General features: G+C 41.6%; 2 protein-coding genes across 3 annotated transcripts; both read right to left on the bottom strand.

Moving 5' to 3' along the window:
* Nucleotides 1-400: 400 nt before the first annotated feature.
* Nucleotides 401-22112, bottom strand: TNFRSF4 (TNF receptor superfamily member 4). Of its 2 annotated transcripts, XM_052691558.1 has the most exons (8): nt 22097-22112; nt 7359-7553; nt 5448-5570; nt 4994-5095; nt 4535-4601; nt 3790-4022; nt 3328-3453; nt 401-2497 (listed from the first exon to the last, which is right to left on the bottom strand). In XM_052691558.1, exons 2-8 carry the CDS (start codon nt 7498-7500, stop codon nt 2430-2432), a joined length of 861 nt encoding a protein of 286 aa, XP_052547518.1. In that variant the 5' UTR covers nt 7501-7553; nt 22097-22112; the 3' UTR covers nt 401-2429. The 2 variants fall into 2 exon arrangements, with proteins under 2 accessions (XP_052547518.1, XP_052547519.1); XM_052691559.1 differs by lacking the exons at nt 7359-7553; nt 22097-22112 and adding an exon at nt 8041-9038.
* SDF4 (stromal cell derived factor 4) lies at nt 9151-22665 on the bottom strand. The gene is made up of 7 exons (XM_052691556.1): nt 22524-22665; nt 20843-21191; nt 15827-15963; nt 15505-15618; nt 13002-13160; nt 11871-12046; nt 9151-11022 (listed from the first exon to the last, which is right to left on the bottom strand). Exons 2-7 carry the CDS (start codon nt 21148-21150, stop codon nt 10846-10848), a joined length of 1071 nt encoding a protein of 356 aa, XP_052547516.1. The 5' UTR covers nt 21151-21191; nt 22524-22665; the 3' UTR covers nt 9151-10845.
* Nucleotides 22666-23002: the final 337 nt, after the last annotated feature.

Genomic DNA, 23002 nt, shown 5'->3' with positions numbered 1-23002 from the left:
TACTTGAAGCAACTGCATCCCAAAACCATTCTTGCATCTTAGGGTCACTGTGATCGGATCTAAACTACACAGCAGTTTTTACTGTAGGTCAGGGTCCACGGGATCAAGCCACTGCAATCAGTGGCTATGCTGGTGTAACAACAGGGCCTAGGTAAGCCTAATTAGCAGGTAATAGAGCACCTTCCATTGGTGCTGGTAAAATCACAATATGTCACTTCAGGTCAGGATGAACAGCAGAGTCTCAAAGGTCCCCACTGTGACTTCAACAAAAGAACTGGACCATAGGAATTTTGTTTAGCAATCAAATGCCCCAATACAGAAACCTACCAAAAAGTCAGTGCACATCTTATGCTCCCATCCAGAACCAGTCAATGTATTCTACAGACATACAAGTCATCCATGCACCTCACCACTGCCACAGTTTATTTGAAAGTCGCTACTACACTTCATATATAATACAAACGTTTACATACATTGTATACGCACTTCAAAATAGGAAGCCAATAAGTATACCATATGTATAACATATAACAAAACATATGTTTAAAAACATGAATCACAACCAGCAGTATTCTTGAATACATTTCCTTCTGCATACTTTGGCATATGCTTTAATACCATGTGTATAAAATACCTATTACATCTAACAAGTTACCTACTAGGGAGTATTTGATGTGAAAAATACATCTGAATGATATAAATCTCAAGTTAAACTTTTTACACACTGAGGTATTCAAATTACAGCAAAAGCTACCCACAGTAACACGTCAGTTTTTTCCTCAGGCATTACATTTTCAATGTGCTGTCTGATGTGTTCTCTCCAAGACAGATTCTGATTCACGTGTGAAGAAAACAAGACAACAGAAGCAAAATTCATTTCATACAGCATGCAGGCAAACAACCAGGCCTGCTTCAACTGCACACAAGCCATGTGAAGAACATTTCTTCAGTTCTGAATGGAGGTTCCATTGACAGCACATTCAAGGTGAGCATAGGTGCATGGTTTGTGCACCTATCCCCTGTTACGTGATCTTCATACACCTTTGCTACAATGCAACCCTTGTAGATCCATATGCACAGTGCTGTTAAAAATTCAGCTCTTCTTATTAAGAAGTGAACATCCAGGGAGTTACTATCACTAGGTTATCACTCACCAGCAGAAGTTCTACATGTCCATGTACATGCACTCAATTTAAGATAGAAAAAGGTTTTCCCCAAACCCAAATCTACTGTCTGGAACCAAGCTTGCTCCTGGGTTTCTCCCTGCATCCACATTACTTTGAAGCAATCAATCAAACCCCACAAAAGCAGTTTAAAGCATTTTACTGCAGAGAAGTCGAAGCTCGACTGAAGCAGCCTTGCTGGGGACAGCCACACCAGGGTGTTCAGCACAACAGAACATCCACAGAGAGGAAGCAAGAAGTACGCTGACTGCACAGAGTTTATAGACAAAACATGAGTTATTCACAGCAACTTCCGAAGTCTAAAGCACGGACAAGTTGTATCCTGCCTTTCCCCCTGCTCCGAACTTCAGTTTCCATTAATAACATTCTAAAAGAAGAAACCATTCCTTTTGCCTTCTGGCAGCAATCACACAGATTTTACTTTTGATACGCATGAGAATGTCTACAGATGTTCTGAACAATTGGAGAGCTTGAGCTGTTTTGAAGTCATGAATAATTCTATTTGATGGGCTATGGGGATACTGCTCAATACTTAACATGACATTCTCTCAAGGTCTGCCTGGGAGACAGGCAGAAAAGAAAGAAGTGGCACTAAATAGCCATTTATCAACAGTCACTTAAAAACCACCACCAGAATTGGCAGCTGTGACAACTGCCTCTGGAGGCATGGATGCCATATACAGCTCATTTTGAGCGAGAAGCAAAAAAAGCTGAAAAAATGGAAGCACAAAAGAAGCTGGTTAGGTTCATTTGTGGAGATTCTCCACCTAAAAGGCAAAGAACTCCATTGGGAGTTAGCCTGAAACACTCAAAAGGGCTGCACTGAGATGTGCTCTGCTTAGCATCTCAAAGTTGCAGGACAAGATAGAAGTCTAGTTATTAAAGCAGGTCTTTTGATTTTCTGTTTGTCCATCTGCTTAGTGATTACTGCTTACTGCTTCATAAAGATTTCCTGCTTTCCAAAGACAACAGGCTCCCATTACATATATGATTGGTTAGAAATGCACAAAGGACTGCAGAAACTCAGGCTTGGCAGCAGCAACGCTGCATGTAGGAGCTAAGGAGAAGGAATCATGGCTCACTAAGAACAGCTATGATGCCTAAGGGCCACTCAGTGAGACCCAAAGGAACTGAAGCACAATTGAACAGTTAACATCCACCCACACATACAGCAACTGAAAGTTCTGTCACATTCGTTACAATCGACTGGCTCAGAAATGCAGGATGCAGTAAAGTGATGTGGATTCAGTTTTTTATGAGACTGGAATTGGAGTCAACTTGTTCTTCCTGGATAGGAATTCGAAAGCTCCTTTCTGAAAGACAGAAAACAGAAATACTGTACAAAGTAGAAGGGGAAGGAAAAGGAAAGTCACGGACTTCCCCGGTTTCATGGATGCATAGGCAGCTATAGGTGACATTTGGATCAGTGGTTGTCCTTCCTGTCTGTCCTAGCAAAGAATAAGTGTAGGAAACAAGGAAAATACACTTTACCACTGCTCCATGAGGAAAACAAGGCAAGAGCCAGACTGCCATTTAATTACAAACAGAGGTCAGTTCTTCTCAGTCAACCTTTCCTGTGTTTGCAAGAGTCACATGAAGAATTCACTGTCACGTAGGCAAAATAACTATAATTTGCTCCCTAAAAAAAAAAAAACTTGCTTTTGGATCCTCACTGCTCTGAATAGAATTCCATGCACAGACTGATTTCTCTTTTTGATGTTGGTGGGGTGTTTTTTTGTTTTGTTTTGGTTTTTTTTTTGCAGGGACAATGGGGGAAAAAACATGAGATAAAAATCAGAGAGAAAGAAGAACACAAATCAAGTCAAACAGGTAATGATGTAAACGCTCCAAGGATTCACACCAAAAGCTGTACAGGAACAATTTCACACCATTTCCATCCGCACACTGTAAACTCAATCCTTCTGCATAGCAACAGAAAAACAAATCTCTGCTTTATAACACCACCAACTTGAGGCTGTATGTCCTCCAGCACATCAGGACTAACATTAAACGTGGGCATTAAGCACAGATGATGCTGTCCTACTCAGCCAAGTAGACTTCATGATGGAAATGATCAAAGTCCAAGCAAAGGGCCCTGATTATTCTCTTTCCTATAGATTTTTCTCCCTAAAGAGCAACTTACTTTGATGGTCGTTCCTGCAAGGCCTCCTCTTGTTCTCCCTTTTGGCTGCTTGGATAATCAACATGAAAATGGATATTCCAGATACGATAAGCAGTATCAGACAAATCAGGATAAGTGATAGAGACCCTGCAAAAACAAAACAGAAGAAAAACAAAATATTAACAAAGACGATTTTAGATGGAATTTCCACAGCTTTCTAGCTTCAAAAGAAGGAACCTGGAACTTCAGATCTCATCTAAGCAATCAGCTAGAGCAACGATAACCCTGAACCACAAAGCCCAAGAGTCCCACATATCGAGAACACTAGCAGATAGTCTGGAACCCTGTACAGGCCCTCCTTAAAGACTGTGCAGAATACAGATAAGTGTTCTGAGAAAGACCGATTTCTGATGAAATCAGCTTCAAGTGAAAATTCTCAACCAGCTCTCAGAGTGACTATGCTCGGTCATTCCCTCTCCTTACCCCAGTTAGTGCCTGTGGGGCTCTTCGCATCTGGGCAAACAACAAAAGGGTTCACACTGGGTTTGGAGGGTGAAGGCACTGCAGTCGATGCATTATTCCTGTAGTAGTTGGTGGAAAGATGCAAAGTAGGTGTTGCACTTTGAGAGGTAGCTGGCTGTGTCCCATTGTCACTGCAAACAGCATTATCTGATTTTGTCCCTGCTCGAAGAGTCTTTTTCCCAATAGCGCTGCAGCTAGAGAAGTAAAATACATTACTTAGCTTTTCAAGTCGTTGCAGTAATGACTTTATAAGCCACCTCCGTGGAACAAGTGAATGAAAGCCTGTGAACCTTGTTTTATCAACGCAAACTTGGCCTTCAGCTTTTCTAGGTTCTACAGATATGTAAATAAGAATTAAGTTCATCAAAAGCTATTAGTGGAAAAAATGAAGCGCTGCTTTACTGGCCATCTCTGCACTCAACAGCCTTGAACAGCAGCATTTGGCAAGGGAACTTTTTGTTATAGACATCTCTAGATTTTAAAAAGGGGCTGCATATATTGGTGCTCCCTGCGAAAAGAGGAAGGGGCAGTAGGTGGATGGATGCCTCAAGTCAGTGCACAGACAGCTGAAGACTCCTGGGTGATCAGCAACACAGTTTCACTGCATCCACTGCTGGTTTATTGTACAGATCATGACTCGAGCATTAATTGCTACAGAGTAAAACTCAAGCTTTGTTCTGAAAGTGTTGGGATGAGCAATACATACTTAGTCCAAGGCCGACAGCTTTCATTTCCTCCTGGGGAATAAGACCCATCAGGACACATTAAGCACACTGAAAGAAAAAAGCAGAATTTGAGTTCAGTTAGCAATGTAACTGTATAGCAGCTCTGTGGCAGTTACACTAACAGCTTCTAGAACAGATCCAACAAAACCCACAGGCTACAGAAACAGTGATCTACCCTGGGACAGAAGTAACACAACATGCTCAGGGGTTCATTTTAGTCTGCGACTCGCAAGGATTTCTCTACAGGCTAATTATTGATATTAATGGACAGAACATTACAATTTCTGATAGCTCAAATTGCAGAGCAGCAGTTTGCACAATTGCCCTGCTATAATACTTACTTTGAGATTCCCATTAAACAAATGATGACAGCTTTTGTACTAGAAAAAGCAACATCTGAAGTGGAGGCAAGAAGTCAGTCTCACACATCCCTAACTTACCACTTCCCAGTGCATATCTGACATCTGGCATGTAACCAGGAATACACTTGCAAATTCTGTCAGAGGTCTTCTCACACTTCTTCACTTCCACGCTTCCCTTCTCTATGAACAGCAGAATAAAGGAGAAAGGAAAATTGAAAGCATCAATTAACCACCACTCAGGGCCTATCAATTGTGTGTAGAAACAACCTGCAGACGCTGCAGAGGACAAAGTTCGACAGCAACACTTGAGATATCAGTTTTCAGGCAGTAAAAGCCTGCTTTCCTCCCCCAATATCAACCAGGAGACATCAGCTATTAAACTGATTGCCCATCAAGTTTTTGTACTTCGCCTTCTCAGGAGACAGGCTGTATGACATCAGCCTTTGGGAAGCTTAAGAAGATGAGAAAGCATATGAAGACCAACTCCCTCCCAAGTTCACATCCAGAACTGAGCACAGTATAACTGACTTACTAGTGTCACAGACTGTACAACTCCTGCAGAAGCTGTGATTGTGCTCAGTGCTAAAGTAATTGTCTTGACAGGGGGCACAAACTGTGTCTGCTGTTGCTGTGCAGCGGCTTCTCATTCTTTCACCTAAAATACAGACAATATAGAAGGAAGAACTGATTGTTATAAGGAGGAAATCCTCTTCGTTATCACGCACTAGAACAAATTGTCCAGGAAGTCAGAGTTTCACTTACAACTCTGACTGAAACATTCAGCAGATTTACACATGCCAGAACCCCTAGAATTGTTGCTCTATATAGCATCAGCTATAAATTAAGCAGTGAAAGCAGGCTAGTAGAAGCCAGGCAATTTGCTAAGACTTGAGAGCACAGATGAGTCTCCCAGTGCACTTGAAGCATCATTTCTCCAGCTCACTTCTTCATTCGCTACTGGAGTTTCCAGCCAGTGTCAGCTGGAGAAAGCAAAAAAAAAAAAAAAACCAAACATTTTTTAATCCTAGTATCATCTGTTCTCTGTGTAAGGCTGTAGCTTTGTGTGACAGATCCTGCCTTCCATTGTGAGATAGCTCATGCAATTCAACTCAAAGCTGGCATTCTTAAAGCACACTAGACATGAATGAACGGGGCTGTATTTTGATTCTCATCTGCATTAGCATCAGTAGCAAATACATCACCAGCTCCACTTCATACAAGAGACAGAAAAGATGGAAGGCAGGCATTTCTTGTGACTCCAAAGAGCATAGGTGCATTACACACTGCGTTTATAACCCAGCTAACACTTGCACCCATAGGTACTAATCAGTATCATATCAAGCACAATTACAGAAGGTCAGATTTATGCACTGGGATGCCAAGGTTAGCAAGCAAAACCACTTGCCCAAAATGAAACAGCAGATTAACAGCCAAGTTCAGAGAAGGAATCAAATTCCTCTATCTCACTAATTTCTCTTCATACAGCATAAGCTGCAGGAACTGTGATCAGCTTGAATGACCGGGAGTCTTCCAGCTGAAGTTAAATACTAACCTTAACTAATCCTTGTCCTCACACATTATTTCTTTCATTTTGACCCTCCATCTTGTAGGTCAAGGAGAAACAAAATGATTGAGATATAAGCAATCTTGCGTATCTGCATGCAAGTATAAATTTCCTTAAACTGAGCCCAAAAACACTCAGGTTTCCATAGTTTTGGGAATAAGGCAGTAATGAGACTGCTTCAAGTTTTAAGTTTCATACTGAAGGCCAACTTATCGCAACTGGCATCTGAAGACAACGCCACGTTCAATTTCTACTTGCAATTTCTTCTATGCAACAGACTGCATAACATCGATTTCGTGTGGTAGACAGTCATGAAAATAGAAAGCACCTTTGTAGAATCTGCTCACAGACTAACAAGAACAGAAAGTTGGGTGTTTCTCATTTACAGTTCTTCAATTTTTGTTTAATAGTGCAGCTTTTTCCTTAAAAAAAAAAAAAAAGAAAAAAAAACAACACCAAGCCTTAAGTAGAAAAAGTCTTGCTAGAAAAAAAGTTACTAAAACATCCATAGCAAGAGAATAACCTAAAGGTTTTTTTGCCACTATTCAAGATTTCTGGATTGAAATTCTTTTTAGTAGGTAACTCCTACCACCTTTTCCCAGATAACACTCCCACTGTGAAAATGCACCAGACTGACACAGGAGGGAAACTGAGCCACAGCAATGAAATGCTGTATCCCTAGAGGAGGTTCATAAGTTCAGTAAGCTACAAGATGACCTGTCCTCCTGAAGCGATGGACATTCCTCAATTAGTTTTTTTCCCCATGTTTACTTCCTAATTTGAATATTTTCATCAAGATATTTTCTACCACTTGCAAGTTATTAATTGATTGATATCATATCAAACAAGTACCATAACCATACAGTGAAGGTTACTTACCAGGTGCACAGTCCTTGCAGCATTTTGTACCAAAAGGATATTCATGTTCTTTGCATTTCGAACCCAAGCAATGGGTAAAAGTGACCACCAACAGCAAGAACAGAACAGGAGAAAAATGCAAGTAAAAACCTGCAGCCACCATCACGTAACCCTACTGTCCTGCGAAAGGAAGCTCTGTTTTCTCAGCAGCAAACTCTTGGAGGAGCTGATTGCAAACCACTGGCAATCAGAACAAATTCTTATGTCAGCTGCTGGGAAATTCCCAGTATGTGTTCCACGCCCTCACGTTTCTTCCCACCCCCTGGCAAGCCCATTTTTTGTAGTTCAGAACTGTATTCAAGGGCAGAAAGACAGCAAGCTAAGTAGCAGTATTACAAGAAGGCTATAGCTTAGTCTTAAGAAAGCGTGCCTCTAGCCTCGTACACATCTCTCTGCCAACTGCTAAAGCACAGTTTCAACATCTGGAGAAGAAGAAGAAACACCCCTTGTTATTGTGAAGAGAATTAAAGCAATAGAGGCAACACCAGAAAACGGTTACGTATCAGAGCCACAGGTAAAATGAAACAGCACACAGAGACTCACTCCTCAACAGGCAAGTAACAGACAGATTCTCTGCCCTCAGCGTCACGTAACAGCAGATCTATCACTTCTACTCCTGCATAAAACCCAACATTGTTAGTACCTTTCTCTGCTTAGGAAGTCACCTCCGTATCATCCTCCAAACTAGCACAAGCTGTGAGATGCACTTGCACAGTTTTCATCTGGACTTGCAACGTCACACACCCTGCACTGCCATCGGAGAGAGGTATGTATGCTGCTGACTCAAAAATAGAGACTGGTGTCACTTTTACCATTTGCTCCAACGGAGGGAATTTTTTTCTGGTAGAGGTGTGCTCTGTGAAAGCAAAGGATGCAATATTTACGTACCAGCTACCTTTGATGCCTGTTTTTACACAGCACAGGCACTGCAGTCCACCTCCCACCTAAAGAAGGACATGTAGTAGAGAATAAGGTGATGGCACTAGGAAATTCATGGCTCTCATTTTTGAGGTTCATTACTGGAATCTTACTAATACAGGACCCAAATTTAAAGGTCTTCCCCATGCCAAGAGATTTCAAACAACTCTTACATAAAGCCCAAATGAGACATTCCACAGTGACTGGGTATTTTATTTTCATCAGTTAAGAACACATCTAGACTGCCTAAAGGGGATCTGTTTCTATCTACACGTCAACATGAAAGACCTGGAACTGGAACAGACTTATACTTGGACTCCCAGCTGGCCCGCAGAACCAGAAAGGTCTGAACAGCAGCACCCATGGCCTATTTTAGCTGGAATGCTGCTTTTTCATTTCTTCAATTTCTGTGAGTCTTTTAAACGTGGCAGGGAAAACAGAACACTAAGGCAAAAGGGTGGTTTTCTACTTCTCCTGCTTTCCAAGCATTCTGGAAAACAATCAGCGTGGAAAAGAAGTCACAGCTGAAAGCCAATCCTTCCAAAAGGAAACAGAGCTGAGAGGGAAAGTAAAGCAGCTGAACTTAACCACCTTCACACTCAATCTGCACGCACGATACCCAGATCTCCTTCTGTAGTATTGCACTCAGTGCCACCTCAGTGCCTCTACGCCTCATGACTCAGTTATTCCCCCAGCAATATTGAGGCTTTTTTTTCCAGTAAGAAACTGAAAATGCAAACTCATGATATTCAGAAGCAAGGTATGGTTAAGAGTCTGCTACCTACATTTAAACTGAGAACTCCTAAAATGTTACATCAGCAATGAAGCACTCACATTCTTGTTAAGGATGCTTTAATACAAATGAAATTCTCCTCTGGTGGGTTTCAACTCTTCCCATTCATTGAGAAACCTAAAACCAGAACATTTCCAAACCACAAAGAAAAAATACAAAATGATGTATGTATATAAAGACTCTGAAACAAGCCATTTAACAGAAACGAACCAAATAAAAAGTAGGGCATATTGAAACAGAAAGATGGTAATACTTATATTTACATTATATTAAGAGAATAAATTTACTCAAATATAACATCTTAATTGGATTTTTCAGGCAACCCTTCAGAAAGAGGGTTTTACAGTAAAGATGAAACCAGCGTAAAAATACTTTATTTAGACAGCAGTGGGAATGACCTTCGTGCTGCACGAGACTGCCAGGGATGACCCAAAAACAGAGTGATTAAAAAACCCCAAGTGCTCACTGCACTTTGCTCTGTCAAAAGCCATTCAGAAGCAAAGAACGTTTTTCTCCCAACCTTAACGTTCACCAGCTCGTCAGCATCACTAATTTGCACAAAAACAAGCACCTACACCAGTCTCAACAACCACTTTTAGTTCAGCAGGAATCATAGATCTAGGTGAAGCCCTTTGCTCTGTGCAACCTCTGAAATGCACACAGAAAAAAAAAACCCAGCACCAGTTTTCTTTTTAAACAGATGCAGAAAAGATTCTCTAACATTTAAAGCAAGCTCTTTTCACAGCTCTTAAAATTCCATTATGGCAGGAGAACCTGGATTAAATTCTCAACAATGCATAGCTAGGTTGAGATGCCTTGAAAAACCTACTGGATTATCATGGATGAATGAGGAATCTCAGGAATATGGCTATCATCTTTTCTCCTGATTCATGAGTACCTGCAACAATTACTGGAAACAAACTGTGAGAACAGCATTTGCTGGAACTAACTCCTGTGACTGCTCAACAACAGTGCTCAATTCTTAAGTGAAGTAAAATCCAGTAAGAACTGAACCTCAGGACATAAACAATGACAGTAACCAAGTAAGCCATTGATACTGAGTACAGATATCATTAAATGTGTATTGACTACACAAATCAGGGAACAGTAAAAAAAGAACTGAACGTGACTGGAAAAGCACACACAGCAAGAACAGCCCAGGCAGTTGCATCCTGATACAATTTACTGATTTTCTTAATTAAAAAAAAAAAACCCACAAAACTTTGAAATGGATGTGACCATAAACAAAATACAAACAGATGATTTGCTGAGCAAAACAGAAGTATTCCCAATCAGTCTATGAATGGATATCGTCACGAGGTTAGAACACTTATCTGAACCACAGTCCCCCTTTACAAAAGCCAACATCTTTCAGTGTTTATGGGTGATTTCCCATGGATCTGCAGCTATGAGGGCAACAATATTTAAGATGCCTCCATCAAATGCAATTAGCCAAAAGCAGCTGGAACTTCAGCTGGATTAACTGTATAAAACAGAGTGAACTCGAGCAGTCCAGTACTTGCCTCCTTATTTTTGGACTTGGTTTTTCATTTCACATACCAAAGGCAACAAAAGCTGCAGATCTTCTCTATGGACGGAAGGTTTTTTAGTACAACACAGTACGCATATAACACAGATAGCAGCAAGGAAACTTGGTGAGTGTTGGGGTTTTTTTTTTTTCTTTTCTGTTTTTCAAAAGCAGGAAAGTGCTTCAGAGCTCTGGAAAAGCGAGCAAGGTCAGAACTCCTCATGGACGTTACGTGCATAGTCCATAAGCTTGCTGCCTGTGAAGTATTCGCTGTATTTCAGGATCTCCTCCAGCTCTAAGTGATGGTTTTGATTTTCATCTGCGACTGCTATCATTTGCTTCGCCTCATTTAGAGCATTGTATTCATTCATAGGATCCATATATTCCTAGAACAAGAAAATTATCAGCAATCACTGCAAACGTGTATGCCTTCTGGTAGATTCTTCAGAAGCATTTGGAAAAAATCCCTACATCCACATACAAGTCTAAATGCCAGGAACTAGAATCCAGACTTAAAAACAGAGTTTTCAGGTAAGAACACCCTGAAAGACAGGAGATCTCTGCTATTCTCTAGTCTGTGAGGCCCCAGGGCTGCTTCATTTTACTTTTGATACTTTTTTTTTTATTATTTTTAAATGAACACGTTGCCAGTTACTTGTTTTGTAAGTATGACTCATCGTCCCATTAAACGAAATCGGTGGCTTCTTTTCATGCACTACAGATCCATACAAGCACCTACATTACAAAGAAAACAAACCCTAAAAGCATACCTATGAATAATAGCAATGAATAGCTATGAATAATAGCAATGCTAGGAAAAGTCCTCCTCCTCCAAGAAAAAGCATTACAACATCCTTCTTCCAAGCACCACTGAACAGTATTACAACCCAAGATTTGGTAGACTGCTAGTTCAAATATTTCTGGACTTCATGACCTCTAGGTTCTTTACACTACAAGAGTGGTGAGGTGCTGGAACAGCTGCCCAGAGAGGCTGTGGATGCCCCGTCCATCCCTGGAGGTGTTCAAGGCTGGGTTGGACGGGGCCCTGGGCAGCCTGGGCTGGTGTGAAATGTGGGGATTGGTGGCCCTGCGTGTGGCAGGGGGTTGGAGCTTCTTCATCCTTGAGGTCCCTTCCAACCCTGGCCATTCTGTGATTTCTAAAGCAGTCTCAATCCTGTATTTAAAAAACACCTGCTGATTTTAAGACCACTAGAACTATTTGATGAAGACTTACCTCCAGCTCCTCCATTGTGACAATACCGTCATGGTTAGCATCAATGACCTCCTCAAATTCCTTCTTTCTGTCCTTTACCCAATCATCATCAATGTCTTGGGCTTGCTGGTTCTCTACAGTACCAACAGGTAATGAAATGAACTCTGAAAGGGTAAGTTTCTTATCTCCATCTTGATCTACAACAGAAATATACAGTAACTGAAACTTACCTGTTTAATGTCTATTAGAAATGAGACATTCCTTCACATCAGTGATGTCACTAGTACAGTTGGTTGGGTTTCCACAGTCCACAACCCTGATTATGCCACAGAAGAACTGGCTACCTTTTATACCTTTGGTTAGCAGAAAGCTCAATTATGGCACCCACACAGTGTTTTAGAACCTGTCAGTATGCAAAAAACAAAGTACTCAACTGTGTCTGAAAGATACACCAGCTGGCAGGCTGGGGATTGATTTTATAGTTGCTGTTCATTTCTATTTATTTATTTTTAATTGATCTGCTGCAGCCTAAAGTGTTGGACAGCCGCATCCAGCCTCCTATCAGAATTCAAGTAAAACTCCATCTTTATCAAATCAACTACTCACTAAGCAGGAGTTCATTTATTTATTCTTTTTTTTTCCCCAAGTATGCCTAACTATTGACTCCATAGGAAAAATATCAGTGGAAATGTCAGTGAAAACGTCAACCACGTATTTCCACTTTCAGCAGCATATATCAAAATTCTTTCACGGTTGCTACGCTGCAGAAATATAAAGCAAGCATTGCCTCCTCACAGAGCATTCACATCAACATTTTACAATATTTTAATATTCATCAGCTGCTTTCTCCTATTGCTACAGAGACCCTACAAAGCAGCAGCACTGTGGTGTGAAGTGGTGTCAGCTGAGCTGCTCTGTAAGAAGCACTAAGAATGCCTTTGTAATACATGATGCTGTGCTGCTCTTTAACAAGCAGAGGTTAAATCTAGTCTTGAATAATATACAGGACAACTCTACAGAGATGCCAGCATTTATGCTAACGGTGTATGCAGAGAGCAGAGTAAACAGCACATGCCAAACTTCCAGACTGAGCCATGACACTGCAGTGATCGAACAAGAGCTCCCAAGAAAACATCTATTAACATGCTGTACCCAAATCTCGGATGATTTCTTTGACCATAAACTTCAGCATTCCCCTGCTGTGCTCTGGATGAAGGAAGGATAAGAACTCTTCTTCGTTCAATAACATATCAGGAGGTGGGTTGTCAGCTTGGTACCACCGATCCTTCAGGTTATCCAACACTTCTTGTGCTAGAAATTGAAGAAGATTAAAACCATACGTTTAACCTATTCACAGTTGTGTTTTTTTTTTAAATATACTGTCACCTATTCATTATTGTTTAAACAAGGATGACCTATGAACCAGTTACTTCATATCTCATCTTCCAAGGAAAACTGAAACAGCGTCCTGTACTTCAGCCTAAGCATTTGAATTGTTGTAACTATGAGAGATTTGAGAGGGTAACTCCACAAAAAAAAAAAAAAAATGTTATACAAAGCACCAACAAATCCATTTGGTTTCCAGTTAATTCAGGATATAAGCACTCATTACTCCTTTTGGCTGCCCTGTCTATTCTGTATCAAAAAGCAAGGGTTTTGGTTCTTAGCAAAATGAAGATAAATATTTCTGCTACAAAGAACAAGCATAAGTCTAAGCACCCACATACAAATAAACACATCAGCAGCAGTAATCGTTTCACAACTCCACCAATTCCACCTTACATCATACTAAGAAGCATTTTTTAGGTGAAATTGTCCTAAATTCAAATGAGGTTCATAATTTAAACATGAGTTTCCACTAAAACCACACCAGTGACTCAATGAAGAGCCACCCTGCAGCACACAGCACAAACACTGCATGCAGCCGTGGTCCTGAACGTAACCAAACAGGAAAGCAATACCTGTGCAGAGCATTCTTTCTCTGGTGTAGGCATTTTCTAAATGACACATTGGAAAAAAAAAAAAATACAGTCTGTGGCACGCCATATCTGTAAGATGTACTAACAAACATGAAAAATGAAGCACTGGCATCTCACAAGTCGTAAAGAGGCTCTGAAGGACCACAGTCACTGCATAACATACATATATTTAATTCAATAAGCTCTCTTTGATATCTCCAGCATGCTTTTGGTTGCATGAGTTACAACAGAAAGAGAAGAGGCATGGTAGCATCTACACTTCTTTTGAAATGATAGTTGCAATTACAAGTTAAGCCTTCAGTACGTGGTGTTTTTCTTTTATGTGAAGAGTGAGGAAATTCTTTGGACTCCTAATATGAATCTCAAAGTCAGTCTGTAAATGGAAAGATTTAGTTATTTCAAAAACACCAGTTAGCACTGGATAATCAGATTATGAAACATTAGAAGTCATAAAGACAGCCTCCCCCTTTGCCTGCTTTTCAAGTCCTTAATGAAATTCAACTGCCACTGATCAGTTGAAACCGCAATTATCTGTGTAAGTTAAATCAAGTTGAGTCCCCAGATTTGATCTGACTTCTAAACTGCAACGTGCCAGAGATCACTGTCAGCTTCCTCCTCACACCCAGATCGTGCCTTGATTCCCATGTTCAGTTATTTTGTATTGTACAGACATTAAAAGTACTTTCACACAGCACTAGAGAACAAAAGCAAGTTTTGCCTATCACCTTCAGCAAGCAGTAGAGTTAATTTAGTTTTCCCAAATAAGGCTTGTTACCCAGGTAGAAAAATTATATGCATAGTTCCCATATTCAGTAAACCTTTTATCTGATGAGCATTCTTGTAAACTGTAGCTATTAACCACACTGCCATAGAACATGCTGCACAGGTGTTTTCCCTGCCACAGAACTCAAAGGCCCATTTGCATTTTAGTTGCTTTTTGATAAGTGGAAAATAAAACCCATTTTTAAATGACTAATTCCCGCAAGGAAAGGCTAAGGCTCAATGTTTTACTTAACAATAAATTTGAATACTTTTAGATGTGGGCAGGTTAATCTCAAGCATTGCCATGTTTGTAACAAGTCAGATTCAAATGAAAGTTTCAAAAGCAGTAAGGAAGAAATGATAAATCTCACTAATCTGAAAAAAATCTATCAGTAGAGAACTTAAATGAAACATGAAACAACTGTTAGGTAACCTGCTACTAACTTCCACAATCCTTTGCAGTGCCTGTTTGAACAGAACACCACCTGACATACATAGATACCTGAGTGTGTATTTCTGCATTCATACTCCTCAGTTTTACAGCAGAAATCAGGCATTTCCAGCTACTTGTCAGCTGAAGCAACAGGGAAGCTGGTACTCCAGGTAACAGTGCAATGGTCCACAGATAGCACAGGTTAACAAACTTCAGCAGACCAAACACAGATACCTAGAACTGCTCAAATAGGAAGCAACAAATAAGGAACCAACGTTTTCAGTGTTGAGTATTTGTATCAGGAGTGCTGGGAGTGCAGATTTGACTTAGAAACAATTGCACTATTTCTGCCTTACACATTCTACTTTAGCAACAGGCTGCAGAACAACCAAAATATTAGTCCAGTTCTGACACTCAGGCTCTAGGAAAGTAAAAGAACAGAATTCAAACAACAAACCACACTCCATCAGTCTCCACTTACTTTCTTCATCTATTTTCAGCTCTTCGTTGTTTTTGATCTTCTCTGCAATCTCTTTCTCATTAAGTCCTTTACTTGCCAAAAATTTAATTTTGTATTCATCCCAGGAAACATGACCTGTGAGAGAGAAGCACACCTCAGACATGACTTCGTATGTTCAAAAGTGGGAACTTTGGGTCTCATTTCTTAACAAGACCATCACAATACCCTTCATGAACAGTAACATGAGAACCACCACCTCATTCATTTTCCTGCTTCCTCACAGCAGAGAAACCTCGTGAAAATAATCTATTTATGTCACAGGCAGAGGAAATACTTATCTTACCATCACCATCAGGGTCCACAGCTCGGAAATGCATTTTATTCTCTTCCACAGCTTCCTGGAAATGTTCATCTGTCTTTTCCATGATCCAGCGCTGCATCTCTTTAGCGCTTATCTTTTTATCATTATCTATATCCACCCTGTGAGAGATCAGCAAACAAGATTTACTTCTGGTTTTTTTTTTTTAATTGAAGGGATTACATATAGGATTAATGCAGAAGACTGTGCAGACTCTGGGCTTGCAGCAGAAAAGCACACAAGAGAAAGCTCCCTTGTTTTTCACATCCATCTTTCTACAAGCAGATACAGCTAGATAACTAAATTGTTCCAAAACATCCTACCATGTTTCACATTGCTGTAACTTAACTCATTTTCATACTACGTTTTTGAGTACATTTTTAGAGGGAACTACAAATACTGATGATACCCTACTGGTTCAGAATTGGCACTGCCAGCTCTTGCAGACTTTCACTACCGTGACAAATTTCTACCCTAAAAATCTCCCAAACCAGTAACTCCCTCTCAATTCATCTTTCCAAATCCTTTTTTCCATGTTTCTCCAAGGTCTCTGAAGCTGCCTTTACACGTCTGCCTCGATCACGTCGTATTTTCTGCAACCATTAAGAACAATGAAAGAGTGAAGTGCAATCCTTGGTGCAAGGACTTCAGAATTTCACACTCTGTACGCCTTATAAGTGGGGGAAAACAAAAACCAAGTTGCCTTGAAGACTCCTTGATCTCTGGTAGCACACTACAGGTAATACACTTTAATTCTGAAATGGGCACATGGCTAAAGCTTCACGCATAGATTTGTTCCCATGTTAGTGCTAGCAGGCTCACTTTGCTCTGTTAAAATACACACCTGTACAGTGCTGTTGAGCAACACTGCTACACCTGTTGAGAAACACATGCTGACAATTTAGTCAGTGAGATGAACAAAAGATGTGGCCAACCTGACAACCCACTGTTCTGCTCCGTGTACTGAGTACCAAGACAGACAGAGTGCCAAATGAGGAATGCCATTAATACCTACTTCATGAAAGAGAACAAAAGTAACAGTTGAACAAAGACAATATCCTGCCACCTCGGGGTTTTTTTTTTTTTTTTTTTTTTTAAGCACGTGATTATTTAATTACAAAGAAGGTAACAGTGTTTAAAACTGAAATCAGTAACATTTAAAAGGCAAGATTCTATTTAAAGCAAAACAAAACCACTCTGATTCAAACAGATAAAGGCTGCCAGGCTGTTGTTTCTTTAAATTGAACTACTCTTAACACTATTTGAAGCGTTATCACTGAAACTCAAGCTATTAAATATGAATGCATTTAAATGTCACCTAAATGTTAAAGGCTGAAGACAAATAACAACCCCAGCATCTGATCTTCTGAAACACATTATCACTGTTTTTAAACCTTGTAAACACGTCTCGACCTATTTACATACAGACTCAGCACCTTTTCACCAAACAACAGCAAGATCAGTACAGTGGCCATGTTCCACTTGTGTCATCTTGCACTTGCCAGGTGAACAATGGGGGTTTTGATACAGAACAGGTGCTACTAAATGAGAAGGGAAAACAAAGCGTTTTCCAGCTCAGTGTTTTATGCTGTAGTTTGTTTGGATCAAAGCTCTCAAAGTTGCTGCTTGCACGTTGTAAGTAAGAAGAAAGGTAAAAAGAAAAACAGCCCATTTCATGCTCTTCTTGGCTCATGAAAGTACACCACTGCTCTGCTAGCACAGTACAAATCAGAGCCAGAAAACAGAACTTGACCACGCGCTTCCTGTAGAAGAATGATCAGTAGATCTCTGATTGAAAGCACCATCTCTAGACTGCAGGAACCCTGGGCTGTCTTACACTATTTCCTGACCCAGCAGATAAGAAGGTTTCTACAAAGCCCTTCTTTTGATACAAAGAACAGCTGTTCAACACTTGTGTCTCATTGTTTAAGCACAAGCCATTAAAAATGAGACTTCCTAGTGGCCACCTGTCAAAAGCACTGAAAGTTCCATTAATAAAAAGCTGGCCACTCAGATGTGCAGATTCATGCTTTCAGGTTCCTCAGGGGCAACAACACAACATGGGGGGAGCGGGGCAGCAGCTCACCTACAGAGCTAAAGAAAAGGCATGCCTTGATCACCGAGTACAGGCTGCTTGAAGCTTGGTTTCTGCTGCATCCAACTAATGAAAAACTGATCCAAAAAACATTTTTAAAACCTGGAAGTCAAAGGGAAGTGCTACTTAAATCTGAGAGATACACAAAATTAATCAGATGTTTATTGCCAGATCTGTACTTTTGTTTTAATTTTGTTAGGAAAATACATTACTTCAAACCTTCCAAAAGCACAAAACACTCTTTTCTAACTGAACAGTACTTAATCAAAACAGAAGATATCTACAACAAGACAGCTTAGGACATTCCCATTAGGAAATGCAAACTCTATCATGCTATGAGACAAACTTGGAACTAGGCAAGGGAGCATGGGAAAGAGGGATGTGGAATGGCAGAACCAGCACGCACAGCCTAAAAAATACATCAATTAACATGAAATAAAGGAAAAGCGTGTCTGTATGTGGTAGCAGTTAACAAGAAGGTGTATTTAAGCCTCTGACCTCACCTATTACCATCAAGACAAGGCACTCAGCTAACACCAAGATTTCTGCTTACAAACCACAAAACTGGAGCTGTGAGGCGCTGAAAACATCAGCAAAATGCAAAGCATAGAAGGGCACTCATCTTCCAAACTCATAAAAGCAACTCCGTCACCAAAGACACTGACTGAAAAGCCATGTATATTACACTACTAAACAAAACTCCTTAATTTATCAGTTTGAATTTATGAACTTGAATTAGTACAGAGGAGAGGCGACTCAATTTACAACCTAACTTGCCCTTAAAACCAAGGCTCACCAAACTGAATTCCAGAACCCAACGCTGTTGATTTCACAGAGTCAATGAACACCTTAGATTGGAAGCAACCTCAAAATCACCCAGATCCACCCCTGCTGCTATGGGTGAGGCTGTCAACCACTGTATCAGACACTAGATCAGGCTGCTCAGTGACTTAGTGAAATCAACATCACCATAAATAGATTCAATTGCTTTCAACATCCTTCCTCTTCTTCCTTTCCTCCCATAAAGACCCACCTACGTATGCCAAGCTGCAAGAAAATTATTTATAGATTTCCAGCTCATTTAAGCAGAGACTTCAGCTTTCCTTCCCCTTCCTCATGTCACTTCAGACCTTCTCACTCACCTGCTTTGTCTGAAGGTACCAAACACCTGCCCTTGGCAGGGAATGAAGACTACAAGATGCAGCTCAGGTTGCACCATGCCCTAGCTTCACAGGGCTACGTAAAAGTATGCACTCACTTGTAACAAGTCACTTCTGTAAACAACTAAGGCTTGCCCTCCCAGTAAACAGTGACTTCTGAAACTGAAATACAGAATTATGAAATGCTCTTGCTCTTCCAGTAACACGTAAGAGCTTGAAAAACGTTTGGGAAGCTTTTCTTCCATGTTTTGCCCTTATTTTCACTCACCCTATTAGATAAGGCTTAATGCTTTGAATTGAGTTCCTTCTCTCACACTGGCACACCACTACCAAAGCTTTCATTAACTAAAAACAAGTGGAGGTTTTCTTTAAGCCTTGAAATAAAACATTCCCACAGCACCTGTACACCTGTGACTCACCAGCTTTTCCCAAATGCATTTCTCTTCACTCAGCTCTTAAGAGAACACTTAGAAAACCAAATTCCTCACAATGTACCTATGCATTTCTAATTATCTGACAGAACCAAGGACATGAATTAAGTCAATCTGAAACCCAGATGGATTGCTTTGGCTTTAAGCTGCCAAAAACAACCTCTTTTGTAATACACACACACAGAAATGAACATAGCTTGTAACTGTAATGCCATATTACCTGAATGTTTCCAATAAACATAGGGCAGTAAAGAAAGTGAAAGCTTCTCACCACAATCTTGCTGTTCACATCTGTATATGTCCTAACAATAAAGCCAGCGGTCTGAACACCAAACCACGTGGTAAAGAACTGCGAACAGACACGGCAGCCTGGTTGTCCTACTTGCTTGGATTGTTTTTATTCACAAGGGCACAAGTTAAAAAGAATAAAAACTTAAAAAGCAGAGCTGATTGGTCCCTTTTTCCCTCTGCTAATAAAAAGGCTGCAGAAAAAAAAAAAAAGTTCTGCTGAGTCTTCTCACTTCATCTCAAGTATACAAACATCCCATCAACGTTAGCAGGGTTATCTGTTATAAAAATAATCCTCAACAGCAATCGTGGAAAATAAAGCTAGCTCTGCCATCTAGTGGTGCTGTGCTTCAACCTGGCAGCAGCTCAGCACTGCACACCTGCTTGCTCATTCCCCCCAGGTGAGGTGGGGAGGAGAACTGGAAAGGCAAGAACTCATGGGCTGACACAAAGACGGTTCAACAGGTAAAGCAAAAGCTTTTGCTTTTTTTGCACACAAGGCACTCATTCAGTACTTCCCATCTGCAGGTAGGTACCCAGCCTCTTCCAGGAAAGCTGGGCTCATTGCACACAATAGTTTCTTGAAAAGATAAATACCATCACTCCAAACTTACAGCAGAGCAATGCAGTGTATTATTGCTGCACAAAATCCTTTCTCAAGTCATTGCACAGGCATCCTACCATTTAGAAACTCTTCCTTACTAATCATCAGTCTACACTACAGATGTAATACATTATTCAATAAGAAACTAGGAAAAAATAATACTACTTTTCTTATTTAAAGTACCTATGCAGATATTTCCACAAAGAAACAATACATTTATTCATAAATTTCACTAGGTCACAGCACCAATCCTGAACGAATACCACTTGCAACTTCCAATGCTGACACTCTCAGTCCCACAGATGCTTTATACAAGCAGGTTACTACCTACAAACACACTGCTCACAGAATAGTGCCTCCCTCACCTATTATTACATTTCTTAAGTATACAGAGAAATTTACAAATTTTACTCTGAAGCTTACTTGGAAAAGATGACCATGAGCTTCTTCCTGTTTTTCCTGGGTTCTGAGTCTTCCTCAAACTCTTCCATCTCTTTTCCCAGAAAAACTTCTTGATGAAATTCTTTGTTGAGATGTCCATCCATCTCCATTTTGACCCCATTCAGGTGGTCTGGAGGCAAGATCTCATTCTCATCCTTACTGTCAGCTGGCTTCTCTTTGAGGGCCGAATTATTTGCAGGCCTTGCATAAACATCCATCAAAAGAAATACAAACAGAAGGGACAAATACAGAGATCCCAAACTGCAGAGGAAGGCCTGCCTTGACATCATTGTTTCTCCTTTTTATTCAAAATATTGGCTGATTAAATAATCTAAAAACAAAAAGGAAAAAACACACGCAATTTAAAAACTGCATCATGTCATTAATAAAGCTTCTCTGCAAGCTCAGAACAACACATGGAATCACAGAATGGCCCAGGTTGGAAGGGACTCCAAGGATCACAAAACTCCAACCCCCTGCCACATACAGGGCCACCAACCTCCCCATTTCACAGCAGCCCAGGCTGCCCAGGACCCCATCAACCTGGCCTTGAACACCTCCAGGGATGGAAGGGGCATCCACAGCCTCTCTGGGCAGCTGTTCCAGCACCTCACCACTCTCACTGTAAAGAACTTCCCCCTGACATCCAACCTAAATCTTCCCTCTTTCAACCTCCAATGTTTACCCTCCTCCCGCTATTATCTACCCTTTCAAAGAGTTGAAACTCTTTGTTTGTAGGCTCCCTTTAGATACTGAAAAGCTGCAATAAGATCACCCTGCAGCTTTCTTTTCTCCAGGCTGCACAAGCCCAGATCCCTCAGCCAGTCTTTGTAGGGGAGCTGCTCCTGCCCTCAGATCATCTTCGTGGCTCTTCTCTGGTCCCTCTCAAACTGCTCTCTGTCTTTCCTGTACTGGGGACTCCAGACAGGGCCTCACAACAGCAGAAGATGAACAAATATAATGAAAGAATAGATTCTCTGGGGAGAGCTCTGGGCTCACACTGGGGCCCTGGGCAACCTGATCTGGTGGGGGGCAGGGGTTGAAAATGGATGGGTTTTAGGGGTAGTTTCTAATCCAAACCATTTTAAGATTCTGTGAACATGAAGCCTTGTTAAAGGAAACATATACAACAAGAAACTGAACTGCGTCAGATTTCAGCCCGCACGGCTGTAATCTCGATCAGAGGACTTTGGATTGCTAATGGCCTCACTGCTAGCAGCACCAACCCTCAGGTACTCTGGAGGAGCTGATCTGAGAGCTCAGCGCAGAGGCAGCTCGGAGCACGGTGGCCTCAGCATCACCTCTACAGAAAGGCAGAAAGGGCGGAAAGGTGTTTTTTGTGGGAACACAGCGACAAGCGGCCGCAGAGCAGCAGCACGGGGCAGACACGCCTCCCGCCACCTGCCTGCCGCTGAGGGAAAATCGCTGCCACGTACGAGTCCGAAGGCCTCAGAGACAGGGAATAAACCCCACAGCCCCCACACGGACACAGAACCGCGGGGCAGAGCCGGAGGACGGCCAGGACTCGCGCCCTGAGCGGCGACCGTTAAATCTCCTCAGGAGGAGGGCGCTGCCCTAACGCTGCCATGCCTTCAGCACCGTGACAGAGCGGTCCTCTACAGCCTCACCACCCTCCCAACCACCCGTCCCACAGCTCCAGTACCTGTACGGGATGCGACGGCTCCTCATGCCAGGCCCGTCTCCCTCCAGCACAGCAAAAACATACAAGCAAACCCCTGACCCGTTCCCACCCCCCCCCTCCTCAGGAGGTTACAGCCACAGAGAGGCGACCGGGACGAACGACCGCTGCGCCGGAAGTGCGTCACACGCCGTGCGTGAGGGGCGGAGGCCGCCATCTTGGAGCCGGGCGGGAGGAGCGCTGAGGGCGTTTCGGCCGCCATTTCCTCTCCTGGCTCAGACCCCCGCTGCCAGATTTCGAGGGCTCCATAAAGACGGAAGGCAGAACCCTTACTGCTGTGGCATTAAATGTATTTATTCATGTGCTGCTGGTAACTCTTGTGAAACAAGACCGTCGTTTACCCAGCTAACACACCAATGAGCTCCGCCCACCCCCTCAGAGCCCGCCTCAGCGGCCTACGTGGCACGGCGCGCCCTCAACCAAAATGGCGGCTTCAGGGCTTC

Source organism: Tympanuchus pallidicinctus, unplaced genomic scaffold (genome assembly GCF_026119805.1).
Source record: "Tympanuchus pallidicinctus isolate F22 unplaced genomic scaffold, pur_lepc_1.0 scaffold29, whole genome shotgun sequence".
Lineage (NCBI taxonomy): Eukaryota > Metazoa > Chordata > Aves > Galliformes > Phasianidae > Tympanuchus > Tympanuchus pallidicinctus.
The sequence above is the reverse complement of the archived record's forward strand: the minus strand, read 5'-3'. Positions and strand labels throughout refer to the sequence as shown.

Excerpts from the sequence above, each read along its gene's own strand:
- TNFRSF4 (XM_052691558.1), bottom strand. The coding sequence starts at position 7,500 with ATGGTGGCTGCAGGTTTTTACTTGCATTTTTCTCCTGTTCTGTTCTTG. Across the intron at positions 3,454-3,789 it reads CCCCACAGGCACTAACTGGG|GGTCTCTATCACTTATCCTG; the intron begins GTAAGGAGAGGG and ends TTGTTTTTGCAG. Across the intron at positions 2,498-3,327 it reads TTGCAGGAACGACCATCAAA|AAAGGAGCTTTCGAATTCCT; the intron begins GTAAGTTGCTCT and ends TCTGTCTTTCAG.
- SDF4 (XM_052691556.1), bottom strand. The coding sequence starts at position 21,150 with ATGATGTCAAGGCAGGCCTTCCTCTGCAGTTTGGGATCTCTGTATTTG. Across the intron at positions 13,161-15,504 it reads GCTGAAAATAGATGAAGAAA|CACAAGAAGTGTTGGATAAC; the intron begins GTAAGTGGAGAC and ends TTCAATTTCTAG. Across the intron at positions 11,023-11,870 it reads TCACAATGGAGGAGCTGGAG|GAATATATGGATCCTATGAA; the intron begins GTAAGTCTTCAT and ends TTCTTGTTCTAG.